Below are 25,494 nucleotides of genomic sequence, written 5' to 3' on the forward strand. Positions count from 1 at the left end.
GGATACGGTAGCGAAAATGCTAAAATGGAAAGGAGCTCCCCTTTTAACTTGGGAATTTTAGTTAAATGTACAAGTGTTATTAACTAGATTTATCGAAAAAAAATTGTCCATTAATAATAACTCAGTTAAAAGATATTTAAAAAAATCTTTAAAATCGAGGTTCCGCTCTCGACTCTTTCCTCCTTCAAAACGTAATCAATCGGAACTAAATTTGAGAATCTGAATAACAATGAAATAATCTATGTCGGACCGTTTAGCTTTTTTGGTTAATTGTTACCAATCTTGAGTATCACACCTTTTTTTGCGCCACAATGAAAAAGGCCGTTTTTGAAAATGTTTGATTGGCTCTAGAGTCTTTAAAAAGCAGAATATCAAAAAAATCAAAACGGTCCGACACAGATAAAAATAATAATAATCTGTGTGGAAAAAATCATTGCTCTATCTTCAAAAACCAGGGAGGAAATAGTCGAGAGCGTTTGTATGGAGAATTGACCCCTACCGTATCGTCTTAACCGCACGTGCCAAAATCGATACGCGATCCAGTGAAAGATTTCAATATTGATCAGAATGTGGTATCTTGAGCGTTACCAGCTTTCAAGGCGCGTTGCTTAAACAAATTTTGCCACCGACTGAAACACAATTTTTTTCCGCACACCAAAACTGTAAAACATCTTTTTGTATCATTAATATAAATGGGCTTACTCTTGGCCACAGACTAGCCAAAGGCAAAGACGTGGCCTACGATGGAGTGAGCTCGCCCAGAAGATGCCTATTCAAGTATTCACTCTTGGTTTGAAGGTCCAATGAAATCCATCAATTTATTTAACATTTATGATTCAAAATCATCATTTATACGTGAATTCAAACAGCCAGCGTTGGGCATCACGTTAAAATTTAGATGAAATTAATTTACACTCTTGTGAATAAAATGCAACTTTCTTATTCGTTTTCTATTGTCGAAGTAGTAGCCGAAGAGAGCCTTTAGGTGCCAGTTGAGCTGAAATAAAATTATAGGTAGGTAGTCAATCTACTTCACAATAAAAAAAGTACAAATGGCGGACTTAATGCCAGATGGCATTCTCTACCAGTCAACCATGGGCTAAACCGAAAGATCACTTTATGTAATCATAAGGACATATTTATACCAATGCACCCTACAGTAAACAATATTCTACCTACCTAACTACCTTAAAACTTAATTAATTTACTTTAATTAGTATTGTTTATAGTAAATATCCTTATATTGGTAGACAAAGTAGAATGAACATAAGTATTTATATAGTTATGCGCAAATTACTGCTTCATGAGAAGGAACTGAGATTTTCCTGTATTATTTATAAATATAACGATAGGTAGTTTACACGTGAATAGTAGTAAACAATATATAAATACGATATTAGTAGTGGTGCAAATTATTAAATTTGGTACTAACCCATTATTCTATTATATTTACTTACCTTAACACACAAGTGTCGGAATTATATCACAGAAAGTTCCCATAACTAGGTTTCAAATTTAACAAAATCGAGTAATTATTAAATTATCTAAAACATTCCTTAAGGAAAACGAAAAAGGTGTCTACATAAACTTTACTTGCAGCACACATCACATCTACATATAAGTAATCAAAAATATTGATTGATCCACTCATCGAGGCTTAATATTAGAATTAGAACTCAACGAAATTCTTATTTTTATACCTATTCTAAAACTTCTCCTAAAGGAAATCGCGTCTGCATAAACCTACAAATAGTACACACGTAAATCATGACAAATTAAACATAGTTTCACTTATCGAAATTTTACATAATCAACTAAGTATTAATTTATCTAAAACATCACTCAAGCCAAAGGAAAAACGCGTCTACAACACACACACTCACTCACACACATATCACATGAAATGTATTCAATCTGCGAGGCACAGATAAGGACCCCGTCCCCTGGGGCGCGGAGGTGCTAAGCCATTTTGATGGTCAGTCAGTGTTTTCTGTAGGTCATGTTTTCTTAAAACATGTGGATTGTATAGATTTCTATTGACTGAGCTATAAATTACTAGCTTTTCCCCGCGGCTTTGCTCGCGTTAGACAAAAAGTAGCCTATGTCACTTTCCATCCCTTCAACTATCTCCACTTAAAAAATAACGTCAAATCGTCGCTCCGTTTTTCCGTGAAAGACGGACAAAGAAACAGACACACACACTTTCCCATTTATAATATTAGTAAGGATGACATTTTTTTTTAATATCGGGAAACGAAAGAAACAAGAAGGTTATCAGTGCACGATATATCCCCGGCCAATATGTCTTGTGAAATTAAACGTGAATTATTCAAAACTATTGGTAGATGATGTCTTTGAAATTTACTTATAATAACTTCGTAAACACGGATGTTGCACGGAAGTCTAAGAAAAAAATGTACCTCGAAACCATAAAAAAACGTATGGTCGTCTAGATGACACTAAAACTTTGGTTGATTCTCGGCTAGTATTCATATTTGATCATTTTAACACAGTTAAGAATATGAGCCTACTTAATTGACAAAAATGAGGTTGAAAAGTTTTAATACTGTGTCGAGAGATGGCAGTATATGTGAGATATGCATGCACTGCGGCTACATATTTTACTTAGACATTTAATTCTCTATAATATACTCGATCTTAGCTTCTAAGAACAATATAGTTCAATACATTCCCAACATAAAACCGTATAAAAGTATCGAGTTAATTAATATAACTTGGCGTCCTTGTGTCAACCCTAGCGATAATAAAATTATTATTATTCTCTATCAGGGCTGCCACCCGCGATGGTATCGCGCTATCTCGCCGCGCCAAGCTTCACCCCCTTCCTAGGGGTGGGGGAAGTCGATAAAGTGAAACTTTAATCGTTTTATGATTCTTTACTAAAAATTTGAAATCCATAAAGCATTGAAAAAATCGTCCGAATGTCCTAATAAAAAACTCAATATAATAAAATTATGCATGATTTCTAACTAAAGTGACCTTTCACCCGTGACGTAATTATAGTGAAAATGATACAGTAACATTTAAGTTTTATTTGTGACAGATGTGGTAGATTATGCCGATCACGAATTGGATTATAGAGGTATAGACACAAGCGGCGCTGTCACTCGATCAGAGATGCTGCTTAAATCACCTGTAAAGATGCATAAGGCCTAATTATGATGATGATGATGATACAATAACAAATTAAATAACATTACTATAAATGAGGGAAGTGGATCACAAAAAAGTTACCTAAAGTATTTTGTTATTTTGATTAGTTATCTGAGTATCCGAGGGACGTAACAGAGGCAGCAAGTTTCAAGCAGAAACTAGGGCTTGTGATATACGTGTTACACGCGGAACCGTAGCTACGTAGCCTTAGTACCGGCGGTGCTAAGATCCCGTACTACACGGTCACGTCAAAGATACGTATCCGTTTCTGGATTCGGCTACGTTCCCGCGAATCTCGGCTTCGGCTCCGCTCCGCTCGGTTGTTGAAAGAGAGCTTGTAAGTGTCGAACGGACCCTTCGCATTATGTGTTATACTCGTGGTCTTTGCATTGATTTGATTCCAGATGTTTTTTTAAGTAATTACATATTGGTATTATTCTGTTCTCTGATAACCAGACATTATGAGTTTGTACAAAAAAAACCAGAGGTGGTATTGGTGGGATTTTTGAATCTCACCGGTGCCTTGTTTTGTATGCAGCCGATGACTATTTAGTACGAAATAAGCCACCCGATGAGAATCAAAAATCGCTCCTCAGGTAGGTACTAGGTACCTACTTGGGGATGTCGATGAATATGAAAGTCCATCCAAATAAATATATTAATATCTCTAATTAATATTTACTCCCTAGTAAGAAATGCTACAGGTAGACCAATGCAACAATTTAAAAGTATTTTAAGTGAAATAATAATATACACTGTTCATAAATATTATTACTGGCTGGACAACCGTCTTTCGTCGGTGAAAATACTAAGAAATAGTTGCACGTGCAGATAAAGATAACAAACAATAGTTTGCGGGCCATTGATAATAATTACCTTCAAGGCTTTGGGATTTACCTGTTATTAAGTACCATGTGTTCCTATTGTTTGTGAAGTTAAGTGAAAGCAAAAATAACAAACTATTTGACTACTTCGGATACTACCAACTATAAGACGCTGACTGTACATGTTAGATTATTTAAAAAAAAAGTTGATTAATTATAGTCTGTGTCATGTGAATGAAAATTAGAATTTTACCTATTTTTTTATATGTTGATTATACGCGAATTCTTTTGATACACATCTTTTACAATTTGTACTGGTCTATTATTTTTGCCTCCAAAATAATATTTGCACGTAGAACCGATGGCCGTTGGGGCGGAAAGGTTCTCGAGTGGCGACCGCGTACCGGAAGGCGAAGCGTGGGTAGGCCCCCAACAAGGTGGACTGATGACCTGGTGAAGGTCGCAGGAGTCCGCTGGATGCGGGTGGCGCAGGACAGGTCATTGTGGCAATCTTTGGGGGAGGCCTATGTCCAGCAGTGGTCGTCTTTCGGCTGATATGATGATGATGATGATGATAATATTTGCATCTTATTATTTTTGATCACTTTATTTAAAATGCAAAAATATGGAAACTGAAATTAAAAACTCGCCCTTGCATTACATTCGGGGGTCTTAGTGACACGCATAAAATCTACACTTAACTAAACGTCACGGTCACGACTGGATCCGATCTACGTATAAATAAGATACGTATCTCCGTGTACACGTAGCTACGTATCTTAATTACACGTAGCCGAATCACACGGAGCAAACGGAGCGGATCTCCGTTGCCGAGTAACACGGCAACGGAGATTCGGCTACGGGTACACGAAACACGGTCACGACCAGGAGCTCTAGCAGAAACTTGATGTTCAACAGACAGACAGACGGACTGTAAAGGTTCTTTTTGTACCTTTCAGTCTGGAACCCTAAACTACTTATTTTTATTATTTTAAGGTCTATATTTTAGTATGCAGTATGTTAAAGTTATGGAACAGTTCAAAAATGTTATCCCCTTTCATCGACATAGTGTCCCATCACTAGGGGTGTAACCTGACTTATTCCGGATAAGAATAAATACAGTGGAGCCCGTTGGCGGAATGCGCTAATACATCCTTATCGCGACGCCCCGCACACATACACACGCATACACACACGGCGCCTGTGTGTGTGACTTTAAACTTGTAGATCGGAGATTTTGTAAGTCGAAAAGAGGAGGTTGGTACTAGTGTGTTCTAATTCGTTTGATATTTGATTGGAAATTATTGGAGGGTTATTCTCTGAATATCTGCGATTGTGTTGGTGGCCTAGTGGTAAGGGTGCGTCTTTCAATCCGAAAGTCACTGGTTCAAACCCCGGTTGTACCAATGGATTTTTCACAACGTACCTATATGTTGCTTTTTAGTAAAGAAACATTGTGAGAAACCGGACTACTCTCAACAATGCCTAGTTTATTGGGACTTGGGACTAGTTGCCAAGGCGGATCCCAATCTTCCATGAGTCGGATCGGGTAACACAAGAAAGGTGATGATGTCTCAGTTTGCGTCTAATTCTTCCAGAAAACTGGCTTCTTGCTATAACTTCATCATCATCCTCCTCCTTGCGTTATCCCGGCATTTGCCACGGCTCATGGCATCCTGGGGTCCGCTTTGACCACTAATCCCAAGATTTGGCGTAGGCGAAAGCGACCACCATCTGACCTTCCAACCCGAAGGGTAACTAGGCCTTATTGGAATTAGTCCGGTTTCCTCACGATGTTTTCCTTCACCGAAAAGCGACTGGAAAATATCAAATGACATTTCGCACATAAGTTCCGAAAAACTCATTGGTACGAGCCGGGATTCGAACCCGCGACCTCCGGATCGAAAGCCGCAGGCTCTTACCGCTAGGCCACCAGCGCGTAACTGCAACTTCATATGCTGTTTTAAACTTAGTGAAAACGGGACAAAAACCCATAATCCTAATTACCCAGCACGCAAAATAATTACTCCGATTGGCGACGCCCACACCAGATATCCCACCATCGAGGAAAACGTAGCTAATTAATAAAATCCATTTTTGGCTTATCAGTGGCATTGTTAACTAACCGAATAACTATCGCTTAATGAGCGGTATCGCAACGAGCTCGAGGTTAGAATGAGGGCTTGGGTATGAGGGCGATTAAAGGACGGTTAACATTGTGCGACAGTGGCGCCATTGTTGCGGCTATTATAGTTTTTCAGTTTCGATTCGCGTAATTTTGATACAGCTTTGACTATATGTATATAGATTCTGGCAGTAGCTTATTTCTTTAGGCATTTTATTAAATGTGGTACGGACGACCATATTATTACAGAACTAATTAAGTATCTGTAGGTATATACTCGTACACATTCTATCTACATAGATCAAATTAAATACACCGCCAGTGTGTTGTTTGAGCATAGTTTTCATTTTATTTTGCAATACATATGTCTACATGTGTACAGGAAGAAATCCCTTAATGGAATAAGTTCGCTTTTGTTCAAATTATGTTTTTTTTTTCCTGTTATATGTGTTTTTATTTTTGTACAATTAAAGTAAACTACTACTACTACTAGTACTATACTCCTTATTATTTTGTACTAACTTGCAAAACTAAACAGCTAAGTAGCTATTTACATTCTACAATTGTGTCAAATGTACGAGAAAATACAATCGGATATCGCGGTATCTTTTAAAACTACGATCCAATCTCAAACCATCGGCCCGATTCGACTAAAAAAATATTAAAATACGTCTAATAATAAATAAATAATAAATAAATATTATAGGACATTCTTACACAGATTGACTGTCTAATATTATCTCTAAATACGATATGAACCGGATAAGTCAGTATTTTTTTAGAGGAAAGTCAGTTTTGAACTTACTAAATAATATATATCCGATCTATATTGTATTTAGAGTCGCTTGCCCTTATCCCAATCACTTGGGGTCGGCGCAACATGTCTTTTTCTTCCATAACTCTATCGGACGTCGGATTGTATTTAGAGAATAAATATCACACGTATTTAATTTAACATTATCTTATAGTTTGAATCGGGATACATATTTGCTTAATACCGCAGTTTTTATTGCACATGTAACCGTTATCGGCCGTAAACTGTCGATGTAAACCTAGAGTTAAGTTGCTGCACGATCGCCGCAATCGGGACCAATTGGGAGTTTACCAAATGGGACGCCGGTGGGGTTGCGGTGCGCACGGGGTTGCATTGTTGCTATATGGTGATATAGTATTTTATGCAACAGGCGTTTTTAAAGGAGGTCAAAAAAGACGAGTGGCGTGGGTAACAATTTGAGGCGAAGCCGAAAATTGTTATAAGACGTTACGAGTATTTTTTTACTCAGTTAAACACCGTTGCATACCTACAATACTTTTTCTACGACCATGCACTTAGTTTTAATAGTTTTCTTGAATAACTTTCGTGAAATTCACACTGTTTCCTGTATTTTGACGCAAAGGTTTGCACTGTCAGCTCAGCTGCCCAAAGCTTTCCCACGCCGTATCGTTATAAGGCGTTGCCATAGTTACAGAGCCAAACAATGCGTTTTCAGTTTTTTCGATACTGCGCGCATGCGCGGAAAGCCGGCAGACGCTGGCTTTGGGGAGTAGACTTTCATGTAGGGTTTTTTAAGATCTATGCACGACCCCGTAAATAACGAATAACAGTTCGGGAGTAGAAAATAGTATCATATTTACTTTCATACATACACACACTGACAACTGTTCTCCAAAGGGTTTTGCAGTAATCACGGATTTCCATTTGCTATATACGATCCTGTCAAACCACTTTCGCATCACGCACTTTCATAACGTTCCTTACAGTCGTCAGTTTCGTTTGATATTGGTTACGTGATGGAGTAAGTACCTAACTAAACAATCATCATTCATATTTTTATCCCTGTCACAACCCATGCTTGCTAAGTCTTGTTCGGCTTAAGTTCGCCTCAAAATCATTTGGCAAAATGCAGACACTAGTTTTACGCAATCTCCTGCGATGTCTCAGGTGATAGTTAATTTTTAGATCACAAAGTAACCTACCTACCCAATTTATCGTAAAAGATGGGTCGTGTTGTGTAGTACAGATGTAGTGCAAAAGTTTCCTTCGTATTGTTACGAAAACATACGAACGTGTCATGGTATTTCAGTTAGTCTCAGTACAAGATGTACTGACATTGACTGAACTAGCATGACAAATACGAACGTTTCCGAAGGAAACCCTTTCCGCACTACACGTGTAGGTAGGTATTATATAAGTCTGAAATAAATGTTATTATTATATTGCCTTATACAAAGAAATATGTAACTCCGTATAGACAGCTACAGTCTAAGAAAAAACGTACCTCGTAGCGATAAGACCGCCTGTTGTTACCTGTGTTTAATTTGTTTTTGTTTCTTGTGTATTACTTGTAAACTATGTGAGGTGTGCAATAAAGAGTATTGTATTGTATTGTATTGTACCTCAGAACCATATATAAAAAGGTACGGTGACATCAAGAATATTATATACCATGGATTTTGCGTGCCGACCAATGAGTTGAAGCCAGGTTCATTCACCTTTACTCCTATGTTCTATCTCTTTCCGACACTGTGATGTATTGCCAGATTAGTTACTAAAAAAAACGTATAAAACATTCTTCAATCAAATTGACTTACTTTTCTTTGTATTATACGAAAAAAAACTCAAAAACCTTATTTCTCCGGTATTTACCTCCTGCGTACTATGGGAACACTAATAATAAAAAAATATGCCCGATATGTCAGAATTGTCAAAAGTCATTCACCGATTCAGATATTTATTTTGCGAAATAAACGTTTTTCGACGATTTACTTAAGTTCTGCGCTATGTATTGCATAGTGAACCATTGTGGAAGTAAATGGAAACCGAAATCCGACGTAAAATTTCACAAGTACTTATTTTACCAAAATGTTCATAAACCTCGCTGGCAATAAATTTTCTGCTATTTTGCTTGTAATCTTGGTTAGTTCTTATCATTATATTGTTTTCATTGTCTCAAATTATATCAAAATTCCCACGAATAGGTTTAGAACGATAAATATGACCTTTAAAGAAAAATAATGCTATGTGTGGTTTTACGACTAGGGTGACCAATCTTTTTTCTTGCATGGTATTTACTCTTATTGAATGGAGCTAAATCTATCAACTTGGTACGGTTTCTATGTTCATAGTTCATATCACAGTATAATAATACCAACTTTATTGTTTATGTCTTTACAATTAACATGAATAATATTAAACTTTTCAGTGTTCCAAAAGATGAAGGAAGGAGGCAGCGTTGGCTGTCGATTGTACCGATAAAAGGAAATGTTTCAGAGCGTTCGACAATTTGCAGATTTGCACTTTAAGCCTGAAGATTATGACACAGAAAGAAATTTTAAAAATCGGTCCAGTAACGACGGAGATATCGTGGCATAAACATTAAATTGAGATACATATATATATATATATATATATACATGCGAAGAGAATTGAAATACGTACGAATTGAGAACCACCTTCCTTGAGATTTGGGGCGGCGCTTAAAAATAAAGATACTGTTTAAAAACGTCCTAGTATTTCATTATTTCCCCATTGACAAATACTTCCCTTATATTTTTGTGGCTATTCCCACTAGTTACCACCAAGTTTTTACCTGTCCTAACTACTGGGATTTTCCCCACATTGTTAATTACCACACCGGGGGTTGATAGCTACTGGGATTAGTTTTCCCAGTAGTTACTACCAAAATATTATTGTGATAGTTTAAAGTGACTGAAACATTTTTTAATAAATACAGGTGTCAGTAAAAGAAAAGTTATATTTTAAGCCTCGTGTTGCAACACTCACCACGCTCTTATTCTGGAACGGTTCTGAAAAAAAAATCCCAGTAGTTTACCACTGGTAAAAACTGTACCGTATTTTGTGGCGTAAGGCAAAGTAACTGCAGAGTGGTATAGAAATGGACCTTATTGGCGGTTGACAAATTAGTAAGGTGCATTAGAGTAATTCCGAATGACAGAAATGTTCAGATAATTCCGAAAGGGGAATCTTGATATGACGGAAATAATGGTGATTTCTATGCGACTTTCCTAATTAGACGACTTTCGGAATTGCCCTAATGTACCTTACTTTTTGAGTTTGTGAGGATGGATGTTCACTTTCGTGATAAAACGATTGATCGGATTTGAATTTAATAAGTTACAAAATTAATCAGTCGTATAAACGTAATACGTCAAATTCCGCGGGATATCCCTAATGTATGCTTAATCATGGACACCCTAAAGAAAGAGATGCAAGACCGGCGTGACGTAATTCAAGGTCAAATTTTCTGGCTTCAACGTAATGTTCGGCACGCAATATCCATGGTATATAATATTCTTGGGTGACATTAATATTTGACATTTTAACACATATCAAGCTAAGAATTATGGGCCAAAGTGTCAAAACTGAGGTTTAAAAGTTTTAAGCTTGTGTCGAGAGATGGCAGTCTATGCACTGTGATTACATATTTTACTGATACAAATTGTATTTTTAGGGTTCCGTAGCCAAAATGGCAAAAACGGAACCCTTATAGTTTCGTCATGTCCGTCTGTCCGTCTGTCCGTCTGTCCGTCTGTCCGTCTGTCACAGCCGATTTACTCGGAAACTATAAGTACTACAGTGATGAAATTTGATGGGAATATGTGTTGTATGAACCGCTACAAAATTATGACACTAAATAGTAAAAAAAGAATTGGGGGTGGGGCCCCCATACATGTAACTGAGGGATGAAAATTTTTTTTTCGATGTACATACCCGTGTGGGGTATCAATGGAAAGGTCTTTTAAAATGATATAAAGTTTTCTAAAAAACATTTTTCTTAAAGTGAACGGTTTTTGAGATATCAGCTCTCAAAGTCGTAAAAAGTATGTCCCCCCCCCTCTATTTTTATAACTACGGGGTATAAAATTCTAAAAAAAATAGAGGTGATGCATGCTAATTAACTCTTTCAACGATTTTTGGTTTGATCAAAGTATCTCTTATAGTTTTTGAGATAGGTTGATTTAACTGTAATTTTGGTTAACCCTACAATGCATGAATTTTTTTTTTTGGGAAAATAATTTATATGTGATAAATATCGATGTAGGTACATAGGGAAAAATAATAAAAAAAATAAAAAACCAATACTTTTCACAAAAAAATCAAATTTTAATCTCGTGCCACATGTGGAACGTCATGCATTTAGGTTACTTTGATAAAAAAAGTATTAAAATAAAATAAAATCGAATCTTCGTTTTAAAACAATCAAATTATAGCGTTACTTATGAAATTCCCGGAAACAATTCTTATTCTTGTTTAGGCAGAGTTCCACCCTGCATTTTTCACAGCCCACAAAGGTTTTTCCATGACAGTCAGGATATTTACAGCGTTGACATTTATCGTTCCATACCGGAAAATGGTCAATTCCGTCTATCCTTACATCCTTAGGGGGAGAATCGCTACATTTGGTTTTTTTTGCTTGTCAGCTATAATCAAAATCAAAATCAAAATAATTTATTCAGCAAATAGGCCACAGGGGCACTTTTACACGTCACATGTACATAGGTATTTAAAAAAATATTTAAAATTGAGTTGAAATTACAATTGATACTATTATATACTAATTCTAAGTTCTAACTAAAGTTAACTCTATACAATTAATTAGAGATGTAGAAGGTCTCTAAATGTCGAATTACAACCAAGAACTACACTAAATTTTAATATAAAAAGTACAAATACAAAAAAAAAGTCTAAAATTACTTTAGAGGTGCAATTGACTCTAAATGTCACAACTAAAAATAAAATGTATATCTACTTAATCTAATTCTCCTTAGAGATGTATATGGTCTCCATGAGTCAAAATCATATATTTAAAATATTCACTAAAAGAAAGGAAACAAACGACAACCGAACAAAGTGTCCTAATTTAATAAAAATTAGAATTAAAGTTACTAAGTTATAACAGCCCCAGTAAGCTTAAACAGACCGGTCTTCACAGACGGCACCCGTTCACGAGTATGACGCGTATCTCAGCCATCGCCTCCCTCAACCTTTATTCGGGAAGGTGGCGACCCGATCAACGACGCCACCGCAGCAAAGACTTTTAAGTGTGCATGACATGTTCAAGCTGCCAGGCTAAATTAAATATTCAAATAATAAAACATAGCTGTAAGACACTATATTCTGTGCTCGTATGTTACAGAGGAAGGAAATATAGATTTATACAATAAAATTAAAGTAAGATAAACATTAAACACATAATCTTGGAGACAGATCAACACCAAAAAAAAGTGCAAATTTGAACTTTATGCCTTGAAAATACGGTTGTCAATAAAGGAGCTGCATCATAAAACAACATAAAATAATTTCTACAGATTAGGGTAAATTGAATCTTATGTTAACTTCATAAAGCCCTTGAAAAGTGCAAAAGTATCTCCCTTCCCTAGAAAAATTAATATGGACGTAAACGCATGGCGTACCATATCGGGAACGTTTAAAAATTATTGCTTACAAGAATTAAAACATTGCTAAACTAAAAAACAAAACTTACCTTGCAATTCTGCACAGATTAGCGGTCACACTAATAATTTTTTCTTGCTAATTCACGCCTTAATTTGTTTTTTATTGCACTTAGAAAGTTGTCAAAACTGCTTCTAACGCCGACTGCCAAAATTCAATGGATCGCTCGATACCGTGGAGATTTACCGCTACCTAGCGGCAACACGATGGACTACTGTAGTAACCAGGTTCGCAATGTTACTTAAGCCGCGTAGCAGATGTCGCTAGCTACCTGATATTAGTCACCACCCACCTATGTTCTGGTTGTGACGTATATGGGCCAGTATGCACTGTAGGGTTAAGTTATTGGTTTATTATATTTGCTGCTACGGAACCCTTTGTGCGCGAGCCCGACTCGCACTTGGCCGGTTTTTCGATAAGTTTTGGATAACTTTTGTTATCTGTGCCAAAGTCAGTTCTGACTGACACTTTTGACAATGACAATTAGTACAATATAAGAAATTGATCGACAAACTATACTTCAACTTGGGCAGTTTAAATCGAATGTGTGTGCGTAGTGCAGTGTAAGCTGCCGGCAGGGGGCGGGTGGGGGTAGCCGCTGAAAAAGGTGAAAAGTGACCACGATAAGGGCAGTTTGGCGCCCCCTAGGGCTTGCGCATGACACTGTCTCTGGAAGAGATCCTGTATGGATGTAAGGTTGCTGTAATCGTTACTGTTTGTTATTATGGTTCTTATGATATTTATATATAACCGGTCTGGCTCAGTCGGTAGTGAACCTGCCTGCTGAGCCGCGGTCCTGGGTTAGAATCCCGGTAAGGGCATTTATTTCTGTGATGAGCACAGATATTTGTTCCTGAGTCATGGAAGTTTTCTATGTTTACATATAAGTATGTATTTATCTATTTAAGTATGTATATCGTCGCTTAGCACCCACAGTACAAGTTTTGCTTAGTTTGGGGCTAAGTTGATCTGTGTAAGGTGTCCCCAATATTTTTTTTTTTATTTATTATATATTAATTAAAGGGACGCCTTTTCTAAGCAGGGTTAGCACATGATTGGCGCGAAAGTATGTTGCCGCGAGTTAGACTACACGTCCTTATGTCATTAATACAATTAGAATAAGACGTGTGATCTATCTCGCGGCAATCATGTGCTAGGCCTACAGAACAGCTGCAGGAACTTTAATAAGCTCGAAAAAAATCGCCTGAACATGGCTAACCGCAACACAAGAATCAGGTAGATATGCATCATCCTTCAACATTTATTCCGATAAAAAAAATTACCCACTTACTTCGAATTCCGTACTTTGGCGAATGATAATACATGTATCTTACTTGTATGTATTACTAGCTTTTGCCCGCGGCTTCGCTCGCGTTAGAAAGAGACAAAAAGTAGCCTAGACACTCTCCATCCCTTCAAATATCTCCACTTAAAAAATCACGTCAATTCGTCGTTCCGTTTTGCCGTGAAAGACGGACAAAAAAACAGACACACACACTTTCCCATTTATAATATTAGTGTATGGATGAGTTCAAACGAGTTATAAACAATCATTAATTTGATTAATTCTTTACAGCTCCACTAATCTAATGTATCGATAAGAAAACACCTCTCCAATTTTTATCGCAATTTTTATTAAATAATCCATACTAATATTATAAATAGGAAAGTGTGTATGTCTGTTTGTTTGTCCGTCTTTCACGGCAAAACGGAGCGACGAATTGACGTTATTTTTTAAGTGGATATAGTTGAAGGGATGGAGAATGACATAGGCTACTTTTTGTCTCTTTCTAACGCGAGCGAAGCTGCAGGCAAAAGCTAGTAACTTATAATATTATATTAAATACTTTAGTAAGTTCTAAGAAACATTGGCACAAGCCAGGGGTCGAACCCGCGTCCACTTTTCTTAATCAGACGTGTTATCGGAGCAGTTTTTCCGCGCATGCAACCTGCATTTGTAGCACTGCGTGACTGATATTACGGGCTAGTTTACACCAATCAAATAGGACCCCTGTTTTAACGAAAAGTGGCTTAGGCAACATACTACGTGACCATATTTGTGCCGTTTTTTGCCCCCCCATGCGTAGCCAGTTTGACCAAGCGTAGTATATGCCAAGACCCTCCCCCCCCTGTGGTTTTCACGTAGGTAGTATTTATAAATGTTTTAAATCAATTTTTGCAGCTACATATTTTAATAAATATTCGTGCGCCTATATCAAAAATAATATTTGATATTATGACGCATGTTTGTCATCTTTTTTTCCGGCCTTTAAACAATGATTTTCATCCCATCACCTTCATTATCATCACCAGCCTTAGATTATATGCATCCCACTGCTGGCCACGGCTGGGCCAATATTCCACCGGTTACGTGATAAGAAATTAGACCTCTCTCCCCCTTTGTGACCAAGCGTAGTATTTTGATGAGACGTAAGTTTAGCGGTGAATGAAATGTGGAGGGGATAGTTGCGCATGGGGACGCATATCCTTCGCCCTGCGTAACTCCCAGAGAGACCTGCCGGCGAATCATTCTTCCAATTTTATCACTTATCTATGTGGATAAAGTATCTGTCACGCTTTGGCAAGTATGTCAGTGTGAGAGTGACAGATGACTTATCGACGTGGATAAGTGATAAAATTGGAAGCATAATACGCCGGCTGTTTTTGACTTCTGCGCAATAATGGTCAGCGCTAGAGTTTCCTGCCACTACTTTAACAGACGCTTTGGAGCAATCGTCTCTTACGGCCCAGCCTCGTGGCTGTCAATGTCGTCATTAGTCTAAGCGCGGCAGCGGTGAGCGGCAGACATACATGCGAATGAAAAGTCCCATCGCTGTGTCTCACTCCAATGTATGGCCGCCGCTCACCGCTGTCGCGCATAGACCAATGTCGTGGCTGAGCCGTTAGTCTATCCCTAGGCTTCATTGAGTGGTCTACGTGAACGCTATCCGTCACAAGCGCTAAGCCTGGATTGGTCCCGATAGCGTTTTTGCAATAGGCATTCTTTGCTTATCGCAGCTTTCTCGCCCGTGTGCTAATGAAGGGAGATTGTATCCATTTATGGACGGGGTGGTTTCAGGTTGTAAATGCTTTTTTTTGTAGAGTTTTCATTGTGTACTAGCTTTTTCCCGCTCGCGTTAGAAAGAGACAGCCTATGTCACTCTAAATCCCTTCAACTATCTCCACTTAAAAAATCAAGTCAATACCTCGCTCCGTTTTGCTGTGAAAGACGGACTAACAAACAGACACACACTTTCCCATTTATAATTTACTAGCTTTTTCCCGCGGCTTCGCTAGCGTTAAATTCGAAAATTTCTGAATGCTCCATACAAACTTCCACCCCCCCATTCTTAGGAAGTGGAGGGATATAAAGAGAAAAAAAGTAGCCTATGTCACTCTCCATCCCTTCAACTATCTCCACTTAAAAAATCACGTCAATACCTCGCTCCGTTTTGCTGTGAAAGACGGACAAACAAACAGACACACACATTTTCCCATTTATAATATTAGTATGGATTAGTAAGTATGAATTCGGAATTGATTGTTAGTACTAAGGAAGTACTTGTATTACATACACGGCGTTGGGATCTGGGGGCACGGTAGTGCCCCCGGCAAGTCGAGCAAAAAGAGGCACGGCCGTACCATCCTTTTCTCGAAGCATTTCAGACCATTTTCAACCCCCTGTTACTCCGTTCTGGATAAAACTAGAAGCCTCAATTTTCAGCACCCAAGTAGTCATTGTATAAACACGGTATATTCCCAATTTCATTAAATTTGAACCAATAGTTTAGGAATAATTACTAGCCAAAGTTTCTTAGTTTTGTCACTCACTGGCTGACTGACACACGATCATCAATGATAATAAGATAAGACACTTCTAGTACACTTGGAAGCTTCAAATTTATAATACAGTTAGTGTTTAGTGTTTAGATCACACAAAAATTAAAAAATGTTGCAATTTCATTCCAGGTTTTCAGATACACCAACTACATAAATAACTTTGTAATCTCATATCAATATATGGGATTACCAAGTTATATCTGCAGTTGATTTGCAGTGAATACTTAATCAGTGTACCTGTCTATGTAAAATAATAAATTTATACAGATGCCCGGTGTGGTGATGGGTTAAAAATCTCATAACCCCATTTCCTCACATGGAAGTCGTAGAAGTCAACTATGGGATATGGATTTCAATTTGTGGTGTGTGCGAATAGGCTGACAATGACAACCCTTTAATAATTTGCCAACGGTGGCACTGAAAAGTGTAGTTTCGTGTGATCTGCCTACCCTGTTTGGGAATACGTATCTGTGTAAACGTCAAAAAATCAGTTTTCCTACATCTCAAACCGCATAAATAACTTTGTAATCTCATATAAAGTTCTGATTTTTATTTAATAAATACATCATACATCAAACAAACAAAAACATGATAAAACTACTTAAAACTAAATACCTAACCTACTTATAAATAAAAAATTTGGCCTAAATCGCCGTCAATGGGCAAGGTCAATCTCATATAAATAATTAGGATTGCAAAGTTACATGTGCAGTAACTGCGGTGAATGAATGACTATGTTGTAAAATAATAAATGAAATAATAATAAGTAGGTACCTAAATATTATGTTCAAAGGTAATAACTTGCAGTACAGTCGTTAATAGTATAGTCGAGTTCATAAATATGTATACATTTTGTCACCTAATTTGCAACGTGTCAAGACGAAAGAATGTGTAGTATAAAGCTATTATACCTATATACCTATATCTGCAAGTCGAGCAAAGAGAGGCACGGCCGTACCATCCTTTTCTCGAAGCATTTCAGACCATTTTAAACCCCCTGTGACTCCGTTGTGAATAAACCTAGAAGCCTGAATTTTCAGCACCCAAGCAGTTACTGTATAAATACGGTATATTCCAAATTTCATCTAATTTAAACAAGTAGTTTAGGAATAATTACTAGCCAAAATTTCATAATTTTGTCACTCACTGGCTGACTGACACACGATCATATTTAGACATTATCTAATACCTATTCTATTGAAATTGTATCAATTATGTGGTGTTGCCTTACATCAAATAAAGTTACGTAGTTACAAAGTTGCGTCGTAATACAAATAGTTAAAATACAGTCCGAAGTGGAGTGAAAGCCGCCAAATGCAAAACGTCTCAGAGAGTCAAAGGAGCGTAAGCGTGATGATGAGCACTAGGGAACCGAAGGGACCTACTGAAAAAAAAACCGGCCAAGAGCGTGTCGGGCCACGCTCAGTGTAGGGTTCCGTAGTTTTTCGTATTTTTCTCAAAAACTACTGAACCTATCAAGTTCAAAACAATTTTCCTAGAAAGTCTTTATAAAGTTCTACTTTTGTGATTTTTTTCATATTTTTTAACCATATGGTTCAAAAGTTAGAGGGGGGGGGACGCACTTTTTTTTCCTTTAGGAGCGATTATTTCAGAAAATATTAATATTATCAAAAAACGATCTTAGTAAACCCTTATTCATTTTTAAATACCTATCCAACAATATATCACACGTTGGGGTTGGAATGAAAAAAAATATCAGCCTCCACTTTACATGTAGGGGGGGGTACCCTAATAAAACATTTTTTTCCATTTTTTATTTTTGCACTTTGTCGGCGTGATTGATATACATATTTGTACCAAATTTCAGCTTTCTAGTGCTAACGGTTACTGAGATTATCCGCGGACGGACGGACGGACGGACGGACGGACGGACGGACAGACAGACATGGCGAAACTATAAGGGTTCCTAGTTGACTACGGAACCCTAAAAACAGCGAAATGGGCGTCCTGACAGAGTTACTGGACCTATAAGTACATTTGACCTATGAAAGACGAGGGCTTTTATAGAGGTATAATCTCCCCCTTTCTCTCCACTAGCGGGTTGAGTCTTGGTAAGTTGAGTCAATAATAGGAAAAAAAAACCGGCCAAGTGCGAGTCGGACTCGCCCACCGAGGGTTCCGTACAAACTTTCTTTCAAACTGTTAAATAAAAGACGTGTTGCTCGGCAAGTATTTATTACGCGACTGCCTACCCGCTAGTTACAAAATATAAATCTTAATATGTATACCCATATCTAACACCTTCACCCTTATTCTAAGACAGTCCTCCAAGTTGCATTGAGTGTGCTACCCTAGTGGTATGTACACTATGTAACGTTAACGAAATATATAACAATGTGTGAGGCCATGAGAATGTTCTTTATGAAAAAGTTGATTATAATTCAGTAGGTCTAACATTTATGGAAATACTTTTATCTAACTATTACCTTCCCCCTAAAAGTACAATAATTAAATCCTCACTACTGATAAACAGGTCAGACCCTATTATGCTTACAATAGGAACAAGATTCGTACCTACGCAATAAACCATCAGATTTTCCTGTTAACCCAGTGACCTCGTTTCTATAGAAGTGCTTACAATTTTTTTTTTTTTTTTTACCTATTAAGTTTATCGCTAAGTTACTTATTTTAGTTGGTTGGTACATTTTTTTTTAAACAACAACAAATTACAACATACTATTTTCTAAATGTTTACATATAACTTAAGTAGGTACCTAAATGTAACCATAATATGAAGATGTTAATAATGAACTATAATTTAGTTCGCCGGAAGGGCCATGAGGAATTTGTTTACATAGTAGTAGTCTGAGGTTATTAGGTACCTGTTATTTAAAATTTACAGCATTTAAAAGAATTCGACTTATTTAACTACGACTACTCCAATACTAAAGATACAGATAATCTAGCATAAAATAGAAAACTCAAAGTAATATTTAGCTTATGACCAACCTCCGTTATTTACAGTTTTTTTTTTTGCAAAGAAAAAAAAACTGAATTTGATTACCATTTTTTTTGTCGGCATGTGCATTTTTACAACTGTTATGTAAATAACGAGGCGGGTCATTACACTCATTAGATACCTAAACATTGTAGGACGATTTAATCGATTTCTAGTCCATATCTTACTGGTTGGAATCGCGTCCTTTTTGGGCGGTTAGCCACCAGTAACTCCGGGGTTGTTTGACCGGCTGCGGGCGGGTTCCTATTTAATGGTGTCTCACTCGGCGTTGCCTGTGCATTGCCAGCCGCCGAGTCATCAGTCAGCTCAACCTCTGGGCCCCCCGCCGGACCGGGTGACGACAAAGGATACGCTAAACTTCGATGTTGTGGTGTATTGTGAACATTTTCACTTTGACTATTTTTCTCAGCTTGATCTATCACTCTCGACCTAATTTGATCCACGTGCCTATGTGCCGTCTCCGACCCCGATTCATTTTTAACCAAATAATTTGTATCGCCAAGGCGTTCTACGATGCGCCCCGGACACCATTTAGTTTTATTAGTACCGAACTTCCTATACCAAATAAAATCCCCCACTTGAAAATTTCTATGTCCGCCCTTTACCTGTTTCCTAATACGGTCCTGATGCTCATGTGCTCGTGTGGCCAGCTCCGGTTTCAAACAGTCTAGCCTGGCTCGAAGTGACCTACCCAGCAACAACTTTGCTGGAGGGTGACCCGTGGCGTAATGTGGTGTATTCCGGTAGTTTAACAAAAATCTACATAACGCCGTGTGAACGTTCGTACCTTGCTCCATACTTTTTTTTATTACCTTTTTACATATTTTAACCGACGATTCAACCGCCCCGTTCGACGCTGGTTGATAGGGTGCGGTCAAAATATGTTCAACCCCATTGCTAGCTAGAAAATTCTGGAATTCAGTACTCGTAAACGGAGGACCGTTGTCCGTCACCAGTTGTTTTGGTAAACCGAAACGCGCCCACATTTCTCTAAACACATCTATTACGTAACTCGCTGAAGTGCCAGACATTTTAATTGCCTCTATCCACTTTGAGTGGGGATCTACCACTATTAAATATTTTAAACCTGCCAATGGACCGAGGAAATCTGCGTGCAACCGTACCCAAGGACGTTCGGGCCAAGGCCAGAGGCGCGGCTTGTGGGCCGGCGGCGCGTCCGCCACCGCGGCGCACACTGCGCACGCGCGGCACACGAGCTCCACCGCCTCGTCGATGCCGGGCCACCACACGTAGCTTCTTGCTAAAGCCTTGGTCTTGACCATGCCCATGTGTGGTTCATGAAGCTCCCGCAATACTTTTTCTTTACACGCCTCTGGTATGACTACCCGATGACCCCACATTATGCACCCTAGTTCTTCATACAGTTCATTTTTGCGATTAAAAAACGGTTTTAACTCTCTAATCTCCGCGTCTAATGGCCAACCATTTTTTAAATAATTCAATACTCTACTAAGGAAAACGTCCTTCGAGGTTTCGTGACGTAGTAGTTTATAGTCTAACAGCATCGCGTCTGAGGCAAAATGTAAATACGTCTGTTCAGGAACCTCGTCGCGCTCCCGAACGCCACTGTCGCGATGACCCTGGATCATGCGCGATAACGCGTCCGCTGTATTTTGATCGCTGCGCACATATTCAATAGTAAAATCATATGCTGACAATAGAATAGCCCATCGTTGTAATCGACTCGCGGCCGCTGTTGGAACCCCGCAGTTCGGTCCAAATATCGTAACTAGAGGTTTGTGGTCGGTACGGAGAACAAAATTACGGCCGTACAGATATTGGTGAAACTTTTTAATGGCGAAAACAATAGCCAGGGCCTCCTTGTGCACCTGACTATAATGCATTTCCGCTGTAGTCAGCGCGCGGGAGGCATACGCTACAGCGCGCTCCACGCCATCGGTGCCGCACTGACCCAACACCGCGGCAATGCCGTGTCCACTCGCGTCACAAGTGACCCGGCACGGCAACCGCCTGTCATAATGTACCAAGGCGTCTACGCTGCACAACGCCTTCTTAACTTTGATAAAACTATCATTTTGCCTACTGCCCCACCTCCAATGTTTACCTTTTCGAAGCAATTCGTATAGGGGCGCCAGGATATCACTTAATTGCTTAATAAATTTGCCGTAGAAGTTAACCATACCCAAAAACGATCTTAATTCGGAAACATTGGTAGGAGATGACATTTTAACTATCGGTGTTATCTTATCCATGTCAACCCTAACGCCGTTTTTGTTAATTATAAACCCTAAGTATTTTACTTCGTCCACAAAAAACTCGCACTTATCCTTTTTTACTTTTAACCCATTGTCCTGTAATATGTGCAGAACCTCCTGTATATGTCGATTATGTTCTTGTAATGTTTTACTTGTGATTAATATATCGTCCAGAAATACAATGACATGGGGCATATTTTTAAACAAATTTAACATAATCCTCTGAAATATGCCGGGACTTGAGGATAAACCATAGACGAGACGGTTATACTGAAATAACCCTCGGTGCGTGTTGACCACCGTATATCTAGCCGTATCATCTAAAAGAATCTGGTTATAGGCCTGTGACAGATCAAGCTTAGAAAAATATTTGTAGCCACTAATATTACTTAACAGATCATCGATCCTAGGCACGGGATATCTATCTACCATCAATACCTTATTTAGCGTAACCTTGTAGTCCGCACACAGTCTGATGGCGCCGTCCGCCTTGTGCGCCACCACCAGCGGGGTGGCCCAGTCCGAGTGGTCGACCGGCGTGATGACGCCCGCCGCCAGCATGCCGTCCAGCTCCGCGTCCACGCGCTCCCGGAGCGCGTAGGGCAGCGGCCGCGCCCGGCAATACACAGGCACCGCCCCCTCGCGCAGCTGGAGCGTGGCCCGCCCGCCGGTGAAGCAACCCAGGGTTCCGTCGAACACATCTTTAAACCTGGAAAGTATGTCATTCATAGTGAGAGCCGAGTTCTCATAATCCTTGTCCAGTTTATTGACAGTGACTACTTTTTTTAATCGCGGAATTTGAATATCTAATTCTGCCAACCATTGCCGGCCTAATATAATCGTGGTCCCATTATCTATTACATACACAGATCAATACAACAAGATGGCCCTTACAGGGCGACTCGCGGTCACCAAGCATACGACAAATCAGGTTTATAAAAGTTTGAACGCGTGCGACACCGATCAGTAGCGCCCAAGTATACGACCCGCTAACAGTGTCCGTGTCCGCTCGGGAAAAAATCTTAAATAATCAATTTTGGTTGCAAACAATGGTCTCTTACAGCATAAAGTGGTGTGGCAAGTCTTCTAACACTTCTACATGTAAAAAAGATGGAACAACATTCCACAGTTAAGTCAAATTAATTATTTTGTTGAATATTGTTTATTGTCCGCGGAGTTCATTTATACTGGTCAATATGGTTGTGCTGAGCGGCGCCGAGGCGCGTCCATCCCTCTTTACCGAGTTAAAAATGTGATATGTTATCCCTTTCACGTAAACGACTAGGCATGGGGCCATGTTAGTTTATGTCTGTTGCGGGAACTTCGTACTGCCGTTCGTACCATGTGCTACCATTTTATGAAATATAAAAGAAAGCAGATTTGTAATAGTGAATAATTATCTAGAATCTGTAGAGTCTGTAGTGGTATTTAGTTCATTGATTAGTTTAGAATATTTAGTTGGTTATTTAACTTAGTAAACGTAAGTAAAAATGCACAGTTTAGTTATTAGTTACTAGAATGATTTTTATTGAGATGCTATCACAATTATCATCCTCCTTGCGTTATCCCGGCATCGGCATTCGCCACGGCTCATGGGAGCCTGGGGTCCGCTTTGGAAACTACTACCAAGATTTGGCGTAGGCACTAGTTTTATGAAAGCGACTGCCAGCTGACCTTCCAACCCGAAGGGTAACTAGGCCTTATTATAATTTAATTATAATATTATAATTTGTTGCAAAACAAATTCACCACAGTACTGGTACCGGTACCATTGTCTATAATAGACATGTCCCATTCCCATCCCTACTGCTAATCATAAAGGCGCGCCATTATTTGAAACGACCAATGGCAGCACCGTGCGCGCCCGCCTCACCCCGCAAGGATTGGTGATTTGCGTCTCGAACAATATCGCTTGCATTTGGCTTCTAGTGGGGTGTTCTGTGATTACATACAAATCCAACGTCTTAATACAATCATTATACATCACTTCAACTTCAACATAGCCTAAGGGATAAATGCGGGAACCATTATAAGCAAATAATCGTATGCGGGCCTCCTTTAATTCTAATTCACCAAATGTATTTTTGTACGTGTCACTATTTATACACGAAAGAGGAGATCCGGTGTCCACCTCCATGATTAACGGCCTATTCTGTACAAGTATCTCCATACATACCGGTGGGTATTGACTAAGTCCCATTTGATATATCGGCCATTCGTCGTCGCTGTCCGCGCGTCGGCCAGGGCCCGCGCCCTCGCCGCCGTCGTCGCGCCAAGCCGCCGCCGCCTCGGCGGGGCCGGCGCCGGGGTGGTCGCGGATGCAGTGCTGGTGCTGGCGCGCGGGCGCCGCGCCCGAGCGCGCGCCTCGCCGCCTCCTGCCCGCCGTGCCGCCTCCGCGCCCGGTCGTCGCCCTCTCGTTGTAGCCTCGGCCTCCCGAGCCACTCACGTACTCCTGGCCCGCTCCCCAGCTCTTAGTCGCCGCAGGTCTCGCCCTAGCTCTGTGCCCTTCCTTGTCGGGGCACACACGCCGCAGATGACCGACACGTGAGCACGTGTCGCACACGTAGTCTTTAAATTTGCACGCGAACCGTTCATGTCTCGTGTCACCGCACGCCGTACACTGTTTTTTACCACTTTGGCTGGCATTGTAGTGAATCCCTATCGCCTGAGATTCCACCGCACTGGAATCTTTCTCCGCGGACTCCATTGTTGTCGCTATTAACACCGCCTTACTAAACTCGAGTTTCTTATCCGCAAATAACCTTTGTCGAATCGCGTCACTAGTAATCCCGCACACTAATTGGTCCCGTAGGTTATCTTGCAGCACGCTACCGAAGTCACAGAACCTCGCCATTTGTTTTAAAGTGGCCACCATACTCGGCAATAGATTGGCCATTTTGTTGTCTGCACTGCCGAAACTTATAACGTTCTGCCACCGCTGACGGCACGGGTTCCAAATGCTCTTTCACTAAACTAACCACTTTAGCGTACGTTAATGTGGATGGTTTGTCCGGACTACACAAATTCACTATTAATTCATATGCACTTTCACCCACATTCGCAATCAAGGTTGGTAGTTTCAAATCGTCCGATACGCTATTCGCTAAAAAGTACATCTCCAACCTATCGCAATATAAAGTCCAATTCCCTGTGTTCACATCAAACTCCGAAAATTTACCTTTGCCAGCCATTTTAGCGATAAAAACATTAAATCACAGTTATTTTACCATACGCCGCCACTGTTAAATAAAAGACGTGTTGCTCGGCAAGTATTTATTACGCGACTGCCTACCCGCTAGTTACAAAATATAAATCTTAATATGTATACCCATATCTAACACAAACTACCTAGTAAAAATAATCTCATATTTTCATATAACTCTAATGACTTGACTAGAAGACAAAAGTATAGGCACTAATGAGTATTATAGTGTATAGCGCCATCTCCCGGTCAATTTGCTAACTAATTTGCGCGACCTGGTTTTTCAGGGATAATTCTTTATAATGTTAACCGATTTAAACAGTTTTTACTTTATTGGACAGAAGATTGTTTACGTAACATCTCGTATTAATTTGAAGTACGATATACATCCGCAAGGGTGGGTAAATTGAAAGTAAAAATCTGAAAAGTTTTTTGTGAATTAAAAAAAAAGTATTCAAAATACAAACACGATTATATTTTTCCTGTAATATATAGCATAAAACCAATGTTCACTAAAATTTTCATAATTTTTCGTTGGTAAACTTCGGAGATAAGGGGGGGGGAACGGTATTTTTTTTTACATTTTTCTTCAAAATTCTTTTTTTTTCCACAACAAAAAAATTATAAAAAATAGCTT

At 39.2% G+C, this 25,494-nt stretch overlaps 2 protein-coding genes across 3 annotated transcripts in view; one reads left to right on the forward strand and one right to left on the reverse strand.

Moving 5' to 3' along the window:
• The window catches only part of LOC125227220 (zinc finger protein ush), a 371,106-nt gene that overhangs the window by 90,787 nt on the left and 254,825 nt on the right, over positions 1-25,494 (forward strand). The gene's annotated exons all lie outside the window — the stretch shown is intronic.
• LOC125227222 (branchpoint-bridging protein-like) lies at positions 22,331-24,500 on the reverse strand. Its single transcript, XM_048131484.1, has 2 exons — positions 23,832-24,500; positions 22,331-22,364 (listed from the first exon to the last, which is right to left on the reverse strand). Exons 1-2 carry the CDS (start codon positions 24,360-24,362, stop codon positions 22,359-22,361), a joined length of 537 nt encoding a protein of 178 aa, XP_047987441.1. The 5' UTR covers positions 24,363-24,500; the 3' UTR covers positions 22,331-22,358.

The sequence above is a fragment of the Leguminivora glycinivorella genome, chromosome 6 (assembly GCF_023078275.1).
Source record: "Leguminivora glycinivorella isolate SPB_JAAS2020 chromosome 6, LegGlyc_1.1, whole genome shotgun sequence".
NCBI classification, from domain to species: domain Eukaryota; kingdom Metazoa; phylum Arthropoda; class Insecta; order Lepidoptera; family Tortricidae; genus Leguminivora; species Leguminivora glycinivorella.

Excerpts from the sequence above, each read along its gene's own strand:
- LOC125227222 (XM_048131484.1), bottom strand. The coding sequence starts at position 24,362 with ATGGAGTCCGCGGAGAAAGATTCCAGTGCGGTGGAATCTCAGGCGATA.